The sequence below is a fragment of the Gorilla gorilla genome, chromosome 15, assembly GCF_029281585.2.
Source record: "Gorilla gorilla gorilla isolate KB3781 chromosome 15, NHGRI_mGorGor1-v2.1_pri, whole genome shotgun sequence".
NCBI classification, from domain to species: Eukaryota; Metazoa; Chordata; class Mammalia; order Primates; family Hominidae; genus Gorilla; species Gorilla gorilla.
The window spans coordinates 121,712,197-121,726,661 of NC_073239.2; the positions used below are offsets into that span (position 1 = coordinate 121,712,197).

General features: G+C 62.5%; 1 protein-coding gene and 1 pseudogene across 5 annotated transcripts in view; both read left to right on the forward strand.

Moving 5' to 3' along the window:
• INF2 (inverted formin 2) overlaps nucleotides 1–11,370 on the forward strand; it is a 29,887-nt gene extending 18,517 nt beyond the window's left edge. The window contains exons 9-23 of one of the 5 annotated variants that reach the window (XM_055361705.2): nucleotides 344–495; nucleotides 579–640; nucleotides 1,189–1,291; nucleotides 1,528–1,613; nucleotides 1,996–2,096; nucleotides 2,814–2,884; nucleotides 2,956–3,063; nucleotides 3,506–3,576; nucleotides 4,310–4,430; nucleotides 4,705–4,869; nucleotides 5,084–5,186; nucleotides 5,322–5,483; nucleotides 6,077–6,730; nucleotides 7,158–7,214; nucleotides 10,560–10,697. In XM_055361705.2, the coding sequence (XP_055217680.2) occupies nucleotides 344–495; nucleotides 579–640; nucleotides 1,189–1,291; nucleotides 1,528–1,613; nucleotides 1,996–2,096; nucleotides 2,814–2,884; nucleotides 2,956–3,063; nucleotides 3,506–3,576; nucleotides 4,310–4,430; nucleotides 4,705–4,869; nucleotides 5,084–5,186; nucleotides 5,322–5,483; nucleotides 6,077–6,730; nucleotides 7,158–7,213 (2,015 nt within the window). In that variant the 3' untranslated portion in view covers nucleotide 7,214; nucleotides 10,560–10,697. Of the gene's footprint in view, nucleotides 1–343; nucleotides 496–578; nucleotides 641–1,188; nucleotides 1,292–1,527; nucleotides 1,614–1,995; nucleotides 2,097–2,813; nucleotides 2,885–2,955; nucleotides 3,064–3,505; nucleotides 3,577–4,309; nucleotides 4,431–4,704; nucleotides 4,870–5,083; nucleotides 5,187–5,321; nucleotides 5,484–6,076 lie in introns of all 5 variants that reach the window. The other 4 variants (XM_055361706.2, XM_055361707.2, XM_031001657.3 and 1 more) reach the window with 4 other exon arrangements.
• Nucleotides 11,371–11,449: 79 nt separating this feature from the next.
• On the forward strand, nucleotides 11,450–13,650 carry LOC129526694 (keratin-associated protein 5-1-like; annotated as a pseudogene).
• Nucleotides 13,651–14,465: the final 815 nt, after the last annotated feature.

Below are 14,465 nucleotides of genomic sequence, written 5' to 3' on the forward strand. Positions count from 1 at the left end.
GTGCGCGTCCTGCCCGTGCGTGGCCAGGGCAGCCTGGCCCTTGCTCTGGGCTCGGCGCCTGTGGTTGAGGTGGGGACGGGGGAGGAGCAGGGCAGGGGCTACCTCTGAGGACCCCCCTCCACATGCTCCCGTGAGCCAGTGCATCTGGGGTGCCATGGTGCCCTGGAGCCCTGCTACAGGTGCTCAGGTAGGGAGGTAGGGTGCCTGCTGTACGCTGGACCTGGACCTACTGGGCCCCAGGCAGGGCATCCTTTAGACCCTCTGGGAGGCTCCAGCCCCTGCCTGCTGGATCGCCAGGCCCCGGGGCTGCGAGAGGCTCACTGGCCGTGTCCCCACCCGACAGAGCACAACTCTATGTGGGCGTCCCTGAGCAGCCCCGACGCCGAGGCTGTGGAGCCCGACTTCTCCAGCATCGAGCGACTATTCTCCTTCCCTGCAGCCAAGCCCAAGGAGCCCACCACGGTGGCCGCCCGGGCCAGGAAGGAGCCCAAGGAGGTGGGGACGGGGAGGGGACTCAGACCGGGGCCGCCTGCCTGGCCACCCTCCGGTACCAGCCTGTTGGGTGGGGGGTTTTCTAGATCACTTTCCTCGATGCCAAGAAGAGCCTGAACCTCAACATCTTCCTGAAGCAATTTAAGTGGTGAGTGAGGGAGGTGGCCCCCATCCTAGGCCACGGAGCCTCGCCTCCACCTGAGCCTTCTGACTTGGGCCCAGCAGTGCCCTCTGCAGGCCGCCTTGGGAAGTGCACACTGCATCCCCTAGGCAGGATTGTAGGCGGGTAATAGCCCCATGCTGCCCCAGCTAGGGGCTGTCCAGGCTCCCAGGGACAGAGCGCTGGGACCTCCCCCCACAAGGCCACAGACAAGTAGTGGCTAAACCAGTGGGCCCTGACTCTCAGCCCCCGAGTCCTTTCCTGCTGCGGGTATCCAGCACTGGCCCGAGGGAGCTGGCTGGACCTGACCCATCCTGCATCTCCTGAGCAGGGCCCATGGAGGGTAGCGAGGGTGGGAGTCAGCCTGGGTCCCCTTCACCGCGCGACCATGGGCAACAACTCGACTGTTCTGTGTCCCACCTGCCCTGGCCACCCCATGACTACGTGGGGAGACCCTGCCAGGTGGGGTCCCAAAGAGGCTGGGTGGGGGTGACTCATGATTCACTCACCCCTGCCCGGTCCTCTCCCTGCTCCAGCTCCAACGAGGAGGTCGCTGCTATGATCCGGGCTGGAGATACCACCAAGTTTGATGTGGAGGTTCTCAAACAACTCCTTAAGCTCCTTCCCGAGAAGCACGAGGTAAAAGGACCACCCCCCCACCCCACCCCCGGTTAGTGCCACCAACCAAGGGAGAGGCTGTCCCGGGGGCTCCCAGCAGGGAGACAGAGAAGGGAGGCATCCCAGCCCCACCTCTGCCCTGAACCGTGAGCCACAGGGAGCCATGATGGGCACTGGAGGGGCTGAGCCCGGCGGGCAGTCCGGGAGGGCGGGAAACTGGCATGAGGGGATCCCACATGCCGTTCTCCTCCCGGCAGATTGAAAACCTGCGGGCATTCACAGAGGAGCGAGCCAAGCTGGCCAGCGCCGACCACTTCTACCTCCTCCTGCTGGCCATTCCCTGGTGAGCAGGGCCGCCCTCAGACCCCAGGGCCTGGGCCCCAGGTGGGAGGAGAGCAGGAATAGGGAGCAGGGCCCAGCCAGGGAGGAGGAGAGGCTGTGCCAATGGCTGCCCCGGGCTCCAGGAGCAGCGTTGCAGCGGTCGGGCTTCTAGACATCACTCGAGCCCCACCCCCAGTCCTTCCCCTCAAAGTGTGGGGCTGGAGGCCTCTGGAGGAACTGGATCCCGCTCTGCGCAGGCCCGGGAGGGTGCCTGTTGGATGGGGCAGGCGGCAGAAACCCCCTCCCTTTGCCCACCACCCAAGCCAGAGCCCTGTGCTGAGTGCCCCTCTGGCAGGGACAGGTGGGGGGTGCAGGCCACTGATCCCTGTCTGTGCCATCCCCAGCTACCAGCTGCGAATCGAGTGCATGCTGCTGTGTGAGGGCGCGGCCACCGTGCTGGACATGGTGCGGCCCAAGGCCCAGCTGGTGCTGGCTGCCTGCGAAAGTGAGTGGGGCCAAGCGGGGCACGTGTGCAGGAGGGACAGGCCTCCGAACCAGGGCGGGAGGGCTGCTCGGGGCCCCTGCTACTGCCAGTATCATAATGGCTGCTAAGAGCACCTAAGGGTGCCAGCCTTCACCACCACTCCGGAAACCACCCTGCTGGCACCACCTCGGTGCACACACCTGCTGGACGCACAGACACATGCATGCCCACCGCCACTCTCGGGCACGTGCACACACAAGCACACTGCCACTCTCCAGCACGCACACACACAAGCACACCGCCACTCGGGCATGTGCACACACGGAAGCCCACAAGCACAGTCACACACATGCACACAGGACACATAGACACACGTACACGCCCCCCCCCCAACACACACACCGTCACATACATGTACAGACATAAATGCACACATGCGGGCACCATCTCTGAAAGGGGAATCCATGGAGACCTGCCACAGCCACTGGGCAGGGAGAGGGACAGGTACGGACCAGTGAAGCACAGCTCACGTCTGTCAGGCACACTGTAGGCGTCCACTCCCATCGGTGGAGGGTTTGCAGCCCCCAGGCCCTGTCCTGTGACCCTTCCGGTGCTGGGCTGAGCCTGGGGAGGAGCCAGGGAGTGCAAGGGCACTGGCAAGCAGGACCACACCCCACCGCCAGGGCATCTGGGGGCTCCGAACCAAGAGCCCCTCTCCAGCCCTGGCTGCCCCTGCAGGCCTGCTCACCAGCCGCCAGCTGCCCATCTTCTGCCAGCTGATCCTGAGAATTGGGAACTTCCTCAACTACGTAAGTCAGGGGCAGCTCCCCATCCCACCTGGTGCCGGGGGCTGGCGAGACTCACTCCCTGCCCCTCCCAGGGCAGCCACACCGGTGACGCCGACGGCTTCAAGATCAGCACATTGCTGAAGCTCACGGAGACCAAGTCCCAGCAGAACCGCGTGACGCTGCTGCACCACGTGCTGGAGGTGAGCCATGGTGGTGGGGGCGTAACGGGAGGGCTTCAAGTCCCCCCGGACCTGGGGTGTAGAGGCGTAGAGGCCATACCCCCATGCCCACCACTCAGGCCGCCGGTCTCCCTGTCTCAGGGTCCCGTCTAGAGCCAGCAGCCTCAGTCAGAGCCACGCCCCCACCCCTTCCAGCACCCCTTCCTTCCTGCAGCACTGGCTCCCCTGCACGAGCCTTGTCCTTCCCCAGGATACCTGTCCGTGATCTGGGGGACAGTCCCTAGGAAAAGCAGAAACATCACAAAGTCATAGCCAGGCCCAAGGGAAAGATTTGAGGGTCTGGAGTACTGGGGGTTTTCTGGACCTTAATTGCTAAGGGTTAGAGCTGGGGGAGTGGGAACAGGGGCATCCCCAGGTGGAGAGTATGACCACAGTGGATCTCACTGGACGTGTCCCATTGCAGGAAGCAGAAAAGAGCCACCCCGACCTCCTGCAGCTGCCCCGGGACCTGGAACAGCCCTCGCAAGCAGCAGGGTACGTAGGTCCTGCCAGCCCGCCCACCTCAGCCAGGTGGGGGCCTGACTTCTGTCCCCAGCCAGTGAGGTGGCTGCCCGCCAGGGCTGGGTCTCACAGCTGCAGCGCAGCCCCGGCACCGCGGAGCCCTGCCCAATAGAACACTTTCCTTTTGGGACGGGACCGGGTCTGCCGTGGCCTATCCCCTTCTGACTTAAGCGAGGAAACAGGCCTAGAGTGGGCAAGGGCTGGCCAGGTCAGGGTCACACCACAGGCAGGTCTAATACAGCCCCTTCACAAGGTGAACGTTCACAACAGCCGTGAGCAGGCTCGGGCCTCCCTCATTGTATAGATGAGGAAACGGAGGCCCAGGAAAGCAGTGTCATCTCCTGGCTCACATAACCCAGGCAGGAGGGCAGCCTGGGCCACCCCACTACACAGTCCAGGCCCCTAGCACGGAGTCCTTCCCAGGCTCCACCTGCCCTGGAAGGTTCTCTGGCTCAGGAGCTGCTCAGCCTTGGGGAGAACTAGGCAAGCAGGACAGGCTGACCATTAGGGTCCCCGCCCAGATGCTTGCAGGGGGCTGAGGGTCGGCTGGAACAGGCACTCAACCCCAACACTGCACGTGCAGCCTCAGAGTACAGCCTGCAGGGTGCACAGTGGGGTGCCGGGGGGTGCAGGGGAGGGGCTCCCCTGTCCCAGTGAGGCTGACGTCAGCCGTTGCTGTCTCTGCCCGGCCCTCCTCACCTTTCAGGATCAACCTGGAGATCGTCCGCTCAGAGGCCAGCTCCAACCTGAAGAAGCTTCTGGAGACCGAGCGGAAGGTGTCTGCCTCCGTGGCCGAGGTCCAGGAGCAGTACACCGAGCGCCTCCAGGCAAGTGGGCGCCTGGGCCTGGGGCTGGCAGGAGAGGTTGCCCTGATAGAGTGAGCTGGGCGAGTGTCTGTGCTGTCTCCTGGCTCCAGGGTGGATCCTGGGGCCCGAGTTTCCCCAGGTGTGCATGGTCAGGGCACAGGCCCCTGCTCCTTCTCAGAGACCACCGTCCTCAGGGCCTGTCCCTGTGGCCGCCACCCTCCCGCAACTCAGGGCCTCACCCCGGGTGGTGCCCGCGTGGGGCTCTCACGGGACTGTCATGTGCCCTTGCCCCCAGGCCAGCATCTCGGCCTTCCGGGCACTGGACGAGCTGTTTGAGGCCATCGAGCAGAAGCAACGGGAGCTGGCCGACTACCTGTGTGAGGACGCCCAGCAGCTGTCCCTGGAGGACACGTTCAGCACCATGAAGGCCTTCCGGGACCTTTTCCTCCGTGCCCTGAAGGTGGGGCAGCCCGGCGGGACACAGCCTGTCTGGCTAGAGTGGGGTCCCGAGGCCCCTGGCCTTCCTCCGGCAGGATGGGCAGAGGCACCTTTCGTCGGGCCGACACAGCCATGTGGGCCCTGCACTGCTGCGGCTCAGGGAGGGGGACGCCCAGGCCCACGGAGCCCCTGAGGGATCCCACGCTGGGGTGACGGGGCCACATCTGCCAGTGCAGGAGAACAAGGACCGGAAGGAGCAGGCGGCGAAGGCAGAGAGGAGGAAGCAGCAGCTGGCGGAGGAGGAGGCGCGGCGGCCTCGGGGAGAGGACGGGAAGCCTGGTGAGGCTGGGCCGGCTGAGCGGGGAGGGGGCGGCTCCGGGATCCTTGTCTGTGCTCCAGCCTCCCCACCACCCCCAGCCCTCTAGGTGGGCTCCAGGGTCCCATGCCGCTCTCTGAGTGCCCCACGCTCCTCAGTCAGGAAGGGGCCCGGGAAGCAGGAGGAGGTGTGTGTCATCGATGCCCTGCTGGCTGACATCAGGAAGGGCTTCCAGCTGCGGAAGACAGCCCGGGGCCGCGGGGACACCGACGGGGGCAGCAAGGCAGCCTCCATGGATCCCCCAAGAGCCACAGAGCCTGGTAAGACCCTCTCCCACTGCCTCATGGTCCCCTTGCCACTGCCCCTACCCTGTGCCTCCAGGAAGTCCTCCTGACTTCACTGGAAAGCCCTCTCCTCTCCGTGGGCCACCCTGGAGGCCCCTAAGACTGGGGACAGCCGAGGGGACAGGTGGTGGCCGCTCAGCCCTCATCCCTCCCTCCACTCACTCCAGCTCATCCACTGTAACAACGGGCTCTGCCCTCAGTGCTGAAGCAGCAGTCCAGCCCGCTGGGCTCCAGAGAGATGAGGCCAGGCCCACTGACAGATGCCCTTGGGCTCAGAGGGTGCTAGAGGTGGCAGGAAAGGCAGGCGGCAAGGCCCTGGTGGGAGGACCCCATTCCTGGGGTGGCTGCCTCAGGGTGCTGGGAATGGCATGGCCCAGTGTCCCCCACCCTGCCACAGTGTAGACAGACCAAGGACGCTGAGGCCGGGTCCTGCTCTGAGACATCAGAGGAGGCTTTCTGGGGAGGAGGTTTTGCAGGTCGTTCAGGTAGACAGCGGAATGGAGGAGGCTGCACTTGGGCTGGCTCGGGGACAGGGTGCCTGCCCTTCACTGGTGTGTCCCTCCATCCAGTGACCACCAGTAACCCTGCAGGAGACCCCGTGGGCAGCACGCGCTGTCCCGCCTCTGAGCCCGGCCTTGATGCTACAACGGCCAGCGAGTCCCGGGGCTGGGACCTTGTAGACGCCGTGACCCCCGGCCCTCAGCCCACCCTGGAGCAGTCGGAGGAGGGTGGTCCCCGGCCCCTGGAGAGGCGTTCTTCCTGGTATGTGGATGCCAGCGATGTCCTAACCACTGAGGATCCCCAGTGCCCCCAGCCCTTGGAGGGGGCCTGGCCGGTGACTCTGGGAGATGCTCAGGCCCTGAAGCCCCTCAAGTTCTCCAGCAACCAGCCCCCTGCAGCCGGAAGTTCAAGGCAAGATGCCAAGGATCCCACATCCTTGCTGGGCATCCTCCAGGCCGAGGCCGACAGCACAAGTGAGGGGCTGGAGGACGCTGTCCACAGCCGTGGTGCCAGACCCCCTGCAGCAGGCCCAGGTGGGGATGAGGACGAGGACGAGGAGGACACGGCCCCAGAGTCCGCACTGGACACATCCCTGGACAAGTCCTTCTCCGAGGATGCAGTGACCGACTCCTCGGGGTCGGGCACACTCCCCAGGGCCCGGGGCCGGGCCTCAAAGGGGACCGGGAAGCGAAGGAAGAAGCGTCCCTCCAGGAGCCAGGAAGGTAACTCAGGGAGGGGCCCCGGGCACCGTCCCACGCCAGGGCGTTGGCACCCAGCCGGTCCCTCCCCTTCCCCATTGGGCACTGCAAGTTCCAGCGGCACCCAGGAGAGGTGACTTGGGTGCGGCACGGGAGAGGAGGCGGCCGCGCGTCCACCACAGGGCGGCTATGTGGGCTGCCGCAGCCCGTGCAACTGTTCCTCCAACCAACTAATTCCCACCTTCACGCCACCTCCGTTAGGGAGTAGGGGGCGGACACCGGGCACCAGGTCCCAGGCAAGTGGCTGCCATGTGGCTTAGTGGCCAGAGAACCGGGCAGCCCTCAGAGGGTGTTGGCATGGCTGTCCCGGGCCCCCCAGCCCCACCCGCTCCGAGTCAGGGTTGCTTCTGTGTGATAAGCCGTTGAGTGCGTTTCTTTTATTTGGAAGCAGAGGTTCCCCCTGATTCTGATGATAATAAAACAAAGAAACTGTGTGTGATCCAGTAAGGTATGTACGCAGCCGGCGCTCCGTGGGGGCTAACAGCAGCTGCAGGGCAGTGGGGCTGGAGCTTGCTGCCCACACCCCTCCGGGACACTAACCTGGCTTCTCTCCAGCCCGCGTGGTGCGTCAGTGTGGCCTTGCCGCTCCCGCAGCCCTGGTGGTGGGCTCCCCGCCCCATCCCCTCCCTCTCCGCAGGTTACCTGCTCAACTGGTGCCTCCTGCAGGCAGGACGCAACCTCAGTGCTGGCTCCGGGCATGCGGGCCTTGAGAGGGCAGGTGGCAGGGCCAGCCGGACTCCCTTAGCGAGCAGGATCCGGGGCCCCGGGGCGTGGGCGGGACCTCCTGGCTGGCAGGACAGGCTGAGGTTGCTCCTGTCTGGTGTCCTGGCCCTAACTGCAGTTCCAGTAACCCTGTGGCTTTCCTGCTGTGTCTGTCGGTGGAGGGCTATCTTCACCCTGAGTGTGTCAATGGCGTGGGGCCTCCTGGGGCATGTCCCCAGGAGGTCTGTGAGGAGACCGGGACAGTCGCAAGGGTAGATGCTGCCAGGGACAAGCACACTGCAACCCCCCTCCTGTTGGACAGTGTCCTCCCACCCCGAGGCCATGGGTGGGTCTATGGAGAAGCAGATTACCCCCAGCACACCGCGTCTTCTGGGGGGTGACCAGCCAAAGGTCAATCAGCCAGGTCCGTCCACAGGGCTGGAGAGGCCAATGCATCCAGCTAGACAGGACCAGCCTGCACTGGGTGGAGGAGGGGCTAGAGCAGAGAACCAGAAGGTCCAGCCCGGCCGATCGTGAGCTCTGTGAGCCCAGGTCGTGGCGTCTTCCAGCACCTCCAGCCTTGCTCAGAGCCAGCCCGGTGTCCATGCATCACAAATATGCTGACCGCTGGGCCTGGGGCTTAGGCTCAAGGTGCACACCTGAGGTCTGCTGGTGCCCATCAGAGGCAAGAGCAGTCGTGAGCCCTGAGAAGCTTCTCCGGACAGCTTGTCCTCGCTGTTGGGGCACGGCCTTCACCCTGGGTTCCAGCTTTTGCTTCCAGGGTCATCTTCCGAGTGTGGCTCTCTGGTGTGAAGCACCCACGTGTACTTTTTAGAAAGGTGCTGGCATCTCCCTTAGAGGCTGGAACTTGGACTTGCTGGCCCTGAGTGTGAGGAACAGTGGAGCATGCAGGTCTGGGGCGGGCGGCCACATCTGACAATGGTCCAGTGAAAGATGGACGTGCCCAGTGCCAGCTCCACGCTCCACCCGGTTCCCTCCTGAACCTGCTACACGTGCTTAGCCTCCACCCGCCCCAGCTCCTGCCACGCAGGTGGCTGAGGGCAAGAGGAAGGAATCCTCTTCTCTCCCCAACTTTTTATTTTTTATTTTTTTTCAAGACGGAGTCTCACTCTGTTGCCCAGGCTGGAGTGCAGTGGTGCTATCTGAGCTCACAGCAACCTCCACCTTCCAGGTTCAAGTGATTCTCCTGCCTCAGCCTCCCGAGTAGCTGGGACCACAGGCACGCGCCACCACGCGTGGCTAATTTTTTGTATTTTTAGCAGAGACAGGGTTTCACCATGTTGGCCAGGCTGGTCTCAAACTCCTGACCTCAGGTGATTCACCCGCCTCGGCCTCCCAAAGTGCTGGGATTACAGGCGTGAGCCACCGTGTCCAGCCCCCACCTTTTTATTTAGAAAATCTTCAACACCACAGGAAATTGCATAGAGATCAGAATGAACAACACCTTCTCCCCGAAAGTACAACCATTTGCCAAAAATACCAAAATTGTGACCATTTTGCTACATTGCCCCCCTCCAACTGAGGCATCTGAGAGTTTCTTATAAACATCATGGCACTGGAGCCCTAAACTCGCCCACAGACACCTGAGAGCACAGCCGTCTTCCTCAGTCCCCGCCGGGCAGGGTGCGCTGCCGTCCTCCCAGTCCGCCCCCCCCAGGCAGGGTGCGCTGCAGGGCGCTTCACGTCCACGTGCTTCTAATGCTCGGTCCCAGTGCGGATGTGCCACTTGTCCCAATAATTCCTTCTCTAGTTGTTGCTTTGTTGTTTTTGCAAACAAGATTGTATCCAGAGTCACATGCTGTGTTTGGTTATCATATCACTTCAGTCTCTTTGGTTCTAGAACATTCCTGCCCCTTTTTTTCTTGTATGACATTGACATTCTGGAAGATAACTTCGCTTTGGGTTTGCCTGATTGCGCCCCCAAGTAGGTCCAGGTTGAGTTTTGGGGCAGGAGTTCTACCCCAAGGGATGCCATGTCCTCCCCAGCTGGGTGGGGACGTTTGTGGCAGCAGCGCTGACCACGGCTGCGGGGGTGGTTTCTGAACCTCCACTGCACAAACACCACGCTGTCTGGTTAATAAGCACCGGTGGTGACCTGTGGAACAAACCGCTGCAGCACGGTTCTGTGTTCGCCGCCCCTCGTCCGAGTGTTCCCCTCTCTCCTCCCTTTTTCCATCACGTGAGTTTTGAATGTGCAGTAATCCTTCACTGCCACTGCCGTGCATTTGATGGGGACCAGCGGGGGCCCTGAGCGCTTCCCACCTTTGGCACAAGCCCCTGTTCCTAGCTCACCCCAGACTTGCTGATCCCCCCCATCCCTGCGCAGGCCTTGGTCTTGGCCATTTCTCCAGGTTCCCTGAGTGGGGAATGGTGCTGAGATCCCCCTTTGAGTGATTGTTTTGGACAGTTTTTGTTTTCTTGCTGTCTGTTTAGAGTAGTGGTTCTCAAACCCTGCTTGGGCCATCCCACTGGGGAGCTGGGACACCACCTGGCACTGTGGTGGCAGTGGGGGTGACACTCAGACAAGGGCCATCGAGGGCCCCTGGACCAGAAAGCGAAGAGGGCGTTGGGGGCAGGAGGCCTGTGGGGCCATGTGTGGGGGCCATCTGGGTGGCGGGAGCTGTTGGGGCGGGGCTGAGTGCCCTCAGCAGCCCACTGGAGAAAGCGCTGCTGGGGTCCTCGTGTGGGGCCCAGGGCCCGATGTGGAAGCAATGGAGGGCTGCAGGGGGTGGCAGTGGGGATGAATGAGTAAGGACAGAGTGCAGCCTGGGTCTCAGACAGGGGGTGGGGGACAGGCCACAGAGACTCCCTATCTCAGCAGAGAGGAGAGAGGCTCAGGCTGCCACGCCTTGCCAAAACCCAGCCTGGCCAGGCCATCCCGGCGCCTTCCACCTAGATAGGTTGTGCTGCTCCAGAGAAAGAGCCCGGGGTCAGAGTGGACCTGAGCTGCGCGGCACAACCTGCTGGACAGTGGCGATGAGGGGTTCAGGGACCTGGGCACCCCGAAGCGGGCACCTGATATTGTACCCAGCAAAACTGCTAATAATGTCATTTTTTCTCTCTCTTACAGGCCTCAGGCCCAGGCCCAAGGCCAAGTGAGAGAGCCCAGGCCACAGGACATGCTGCCATTCTGCCAAGAGAGGCTCTTCTGGGGGCCAGGCTGGGACTGGGCCCCGGAAACCAAAACTCCGTGCCTTACCCAGCCGGGGCCCTCCTGGAGCCTTCTTGGGGTGTTGTGGCTGGGACCCCGACAGGCACCAGTGCCCTGCCAGGCCTGGTGCCCTCCTGGACCGCCTGCACGTGCCAGCCTCCCACCTGCTTCCTAAAGGCAACCCTGGCCCACACCCGCATGCGCCCGGTGCAGCCTGCCAAGGGCCAGTCGGGGGGTGCTGCGTCCTGCCAGTGTCCACCACAGCTCTGCCTGCCCTTCAGCCCAGCAGGGTTTAATCAAAACGCAATGCTTTGCAAGTCTTTACTGCTTGGAGGTGGCTGAGTTGGGGGCCCTGGGCAGGGGTAAGCTGGCAGGCAGTGCCATGGCAGGCCAGGGTCCCCTCCCGTGGGGTCTGGCCCCCGTTCCAGCATGTCCAGCCCCTGAAGTTGGAGTGGGGGGCGGTCTGCCTTTGCTGCCACTGCCAGGCCTCTGCCCTGCAGCTGAAACTTGGCCATCACATCAACAGGAAACCCCTCCCAGTGCCAGCTGCCCAGCATGGGCAGGCCCTGGGGACAATACAGGTCCACCTGAGGGGCTGCAGGGTGACACCCAGCAGCCGCTGCCCCCTCACTGCCCACCCAGCGAGGGCAGCCTGCCCGAGCCTGCCCCCTGCCAGGTGTGTGCCCTGAGGCTGGCGGCTGGATGCGTGGCCAATAAAAAGCAGACCTAGCCCGGTGTGCGACTGTCGTGTTCAGAGGCTGCGGGAGTGGGCGGTGGATGTGGGCTCCCACAAACATGGTGAGCGCTGGACAGGCCCCGTGTGAACACTCACTGTTGAGGGGCCCCCAGGCCCCGTGTGAACATTCACTGTTGAGGGGTCCCTGGGCCCCTAGGCACCGTGTGAGCATTCACTGTTGAGGGTCCCCCAGTCCCCCAGGCCAGGGGCTGTCCCTGGAGCCCTCAGGAGGCAGTAAGAAACATCTAGAAGAGGGCAGACCCAGTGGTGAACCGCACCCAACAGTGGTGAGATGGGTGCAGCTCTACAGGGGCGTAATTTACAAACCATCAGACTCCCTGGTTATGTGTGTGCTGCGGTGGTGTTTGCTCTCCAGCAGATCAAGCCTGTGCAATGATCCATTTTGAGAATCTCTCCGTCACCCCAAGAAGTCCTCTCGCACCCATCAGTCCGACCCCTTCCCCGTGCTCCTCCCCAGCCCTGGCAGCCACTCACCTGCACTCCAGACGCTCCAGATGTCACGCATGTCTCCTGGCTTCCTTCGGCTGTTTTCACACGCCATCCTCACGGCAGGCTATATCAGGACTTCATTCCATTTCATGGCTGAAGCACATTCCATTGCATGCATGGACCACATTTTGTCTGTCTGCTCTTCTGTCCATGGACATCTGGGTTACTTCCAGTTTGGGGCTTCTGTGAATCCTGCTGCTGTGGACATTTGCGTCGTCCTCGTGTGGATGCTGCTGTGGACGTCTGCGTCGTCCTCGTGTGGATGCTGCTGTGGACGTCTGTGTAGTCTCCTGTGGATGCTGCTGTGGACGTTTGCATCGTCCTCGTGTGGATGCTGCTGTGGACGTTTGTGTCGTCCTCGTGTGGATGCTGCTGTGGACGTCTGTGTAGTCTCCTGTGGATGCTGCTGTGGATGTTTGCATCGTCCTCGTGTGGATGCTGCTGTGGACGTTTGCATCGTCCTCGTGTGGATGCTGCTGTGGACGTCTGCGTAGTCTCGTGTGGGTGCTGCTGTGGACGTCTGCTTAGTCTCGTGTGGATGATGCTGTGGACGTCTGCGTTGTCCTCGTGTGGATGCTGCTGTGGACGTCTGTGTCGTCCTCGTGTGGATGCTGCTGTGGACGTCTGCGTAGTCTCGTGTGGATGCTGCTGTGGATGTCTGCGTAGTCCCGTGTGGATGCGAGTTTTCATTGCTGTGGGGTAGATTCGTAGCGGAGGAACAACTGGGCGACACGCTAAGTTTATGTTTAACTTTTTAAGTAACTGCCAAACTGTTTTCCAAAGCAGCTGCACCATTTTTCATTCCCATCCACGCTATTGTTTTTCAGTTAAATAGCTCCACGCCTCCCCCTCCCCACCCTCCATGGAACTGCCAGTAAAACTGGACTATGGAGTATTGGGTGGGGTCACCTACGAGGTCATCTGCAGCAAGTGAGGCCATCGCCCCTCCTGCCTGGAGAGGTGGGACTGGGGACCCTGTGACAGGAGGAGCTGCCCTTCCTGGAGCCTGGTTTTTCTTTTTCCTCTGTGCTCCATGAGAAGTCAGTTTAGTGGGCTACAGCCAGCAAAGGAACCAAAACCAACAGGAGCTCTGGGGGTGCCTTGCATGGCGAGGCTCTGTGGCTGCACGCGTGTACGCAGGCGGCTGTGGGTGTCTGTGTGTCCTGGGCCACTGTGTACGATGGTCCCACTGGGAGGTGTGGCCCCCAAAGAGTGGAACCCACAGGTGGACACGCCCGTGCACCCTCGTTCTTGCCCAAGGTCACACATCGAGACAGCAGGGCCCAGATGGATGGCCCCAAGCTCGGTGGCTCCCGTGCTGCCCACACCTGGGGACAGGCCCACTGGGGGGGGTATGGGGGGGGTGTTCTAATTCGGGCTGGGCCGTGTGACTGGCAGGGGCCCCAGCTGTTGGGCCTGGGCAGGGCTGTTTTTAGAAAAGCCCCAACTCCCTGCCCCCACCCGGGCCCGTGGCTATTTATAGTCCGGGCCTGGAGAAGTCAGTGAGTCACTAGCGTTCGCCTCTGCAGGGTCAGTCCAAGCCCCCTTAGTGAGGTGGTCTAGCATGTCCCCCAGTCCCCCAAGCCTCTATCTGACATCTGCTAGCCCAGAGCCCCAGGGGTCCCCAGGAAGGGCTCAGAGCTGGTGGCCCCCACCAGGCCTTGGCAGCACCCCCTTGTCTGATGGGACTTTGTGGATCCTGGTGGACATTTAACATTGTCAGTTTCTCTCATCTGGAAACAAACCTCCGTGACGCTCTTGGTTTCTCCTGCTGCATCTGCCTCTTCCCTACCTGCACAGCTCTCCGCTGTGCCCCAAATTCCCTCCTTGACACCCCCAGACCCACTGCCCCACCCTCAGGTGCAGCCCCTTCTCAGCAGGCTCCAGGTTCTGCCAAATCTCGGAGCCCTCCAACCCTGCTCCAGCCCCTTCCCAAGCTGGGGGCGGTGGTCTCTTCACCCCCCACCAGCTGTCACCCCCAAGGTGGCACTAGGAAGTTCATGCATGAAGACTGCTTTTCCACTGAGGCCCCACTGACTGCTTGGAACCCATACAACGGCATTTTCCCCGCGAGGATGCTGAGGGAGAGGAAGTGTCAATGTGCCCGGTGGAAGAAGAGGGGACTGGGGACATGGATGCAGGGGGCAGGAGGCCAGGCTTCAAACAGCCCCTCTCCCCCAGGCTGGGGGAGGGTCAGGCGCCCAGAGAGGAGGGGTGGGGAGGCTGCAGGCAGGGGTGGGCAGTGGTGTCCTTGGCTGCACCTGAATCACTAACTCAGTGTGAGTGACCTTTGCTGTGACAGGCCCAAGCTCCACTCCTTCCTCATAGGGAGTGTCCCGTCTCCATGGCCTCCCTGTCACTAGCCTTGGAGTTGCCCTGAGCTCAAGGAGCCTCGTGGCTCCAGGCTCTTTGGCAACTGAGAGCCCTCAGGGAGGAAACAAAGGGCCCCGCCTCCCTGCTCTGAAGCAAGAACCTGATTCTCTTTTCCGCCCTTGGGGCCCCAGGACCCTTCTCTTGGCCACCAGGGCTGGCTTCCTCCAAGCCTCGTCTACTTGGGAGGGGTGGGGCGGGATGGGTGA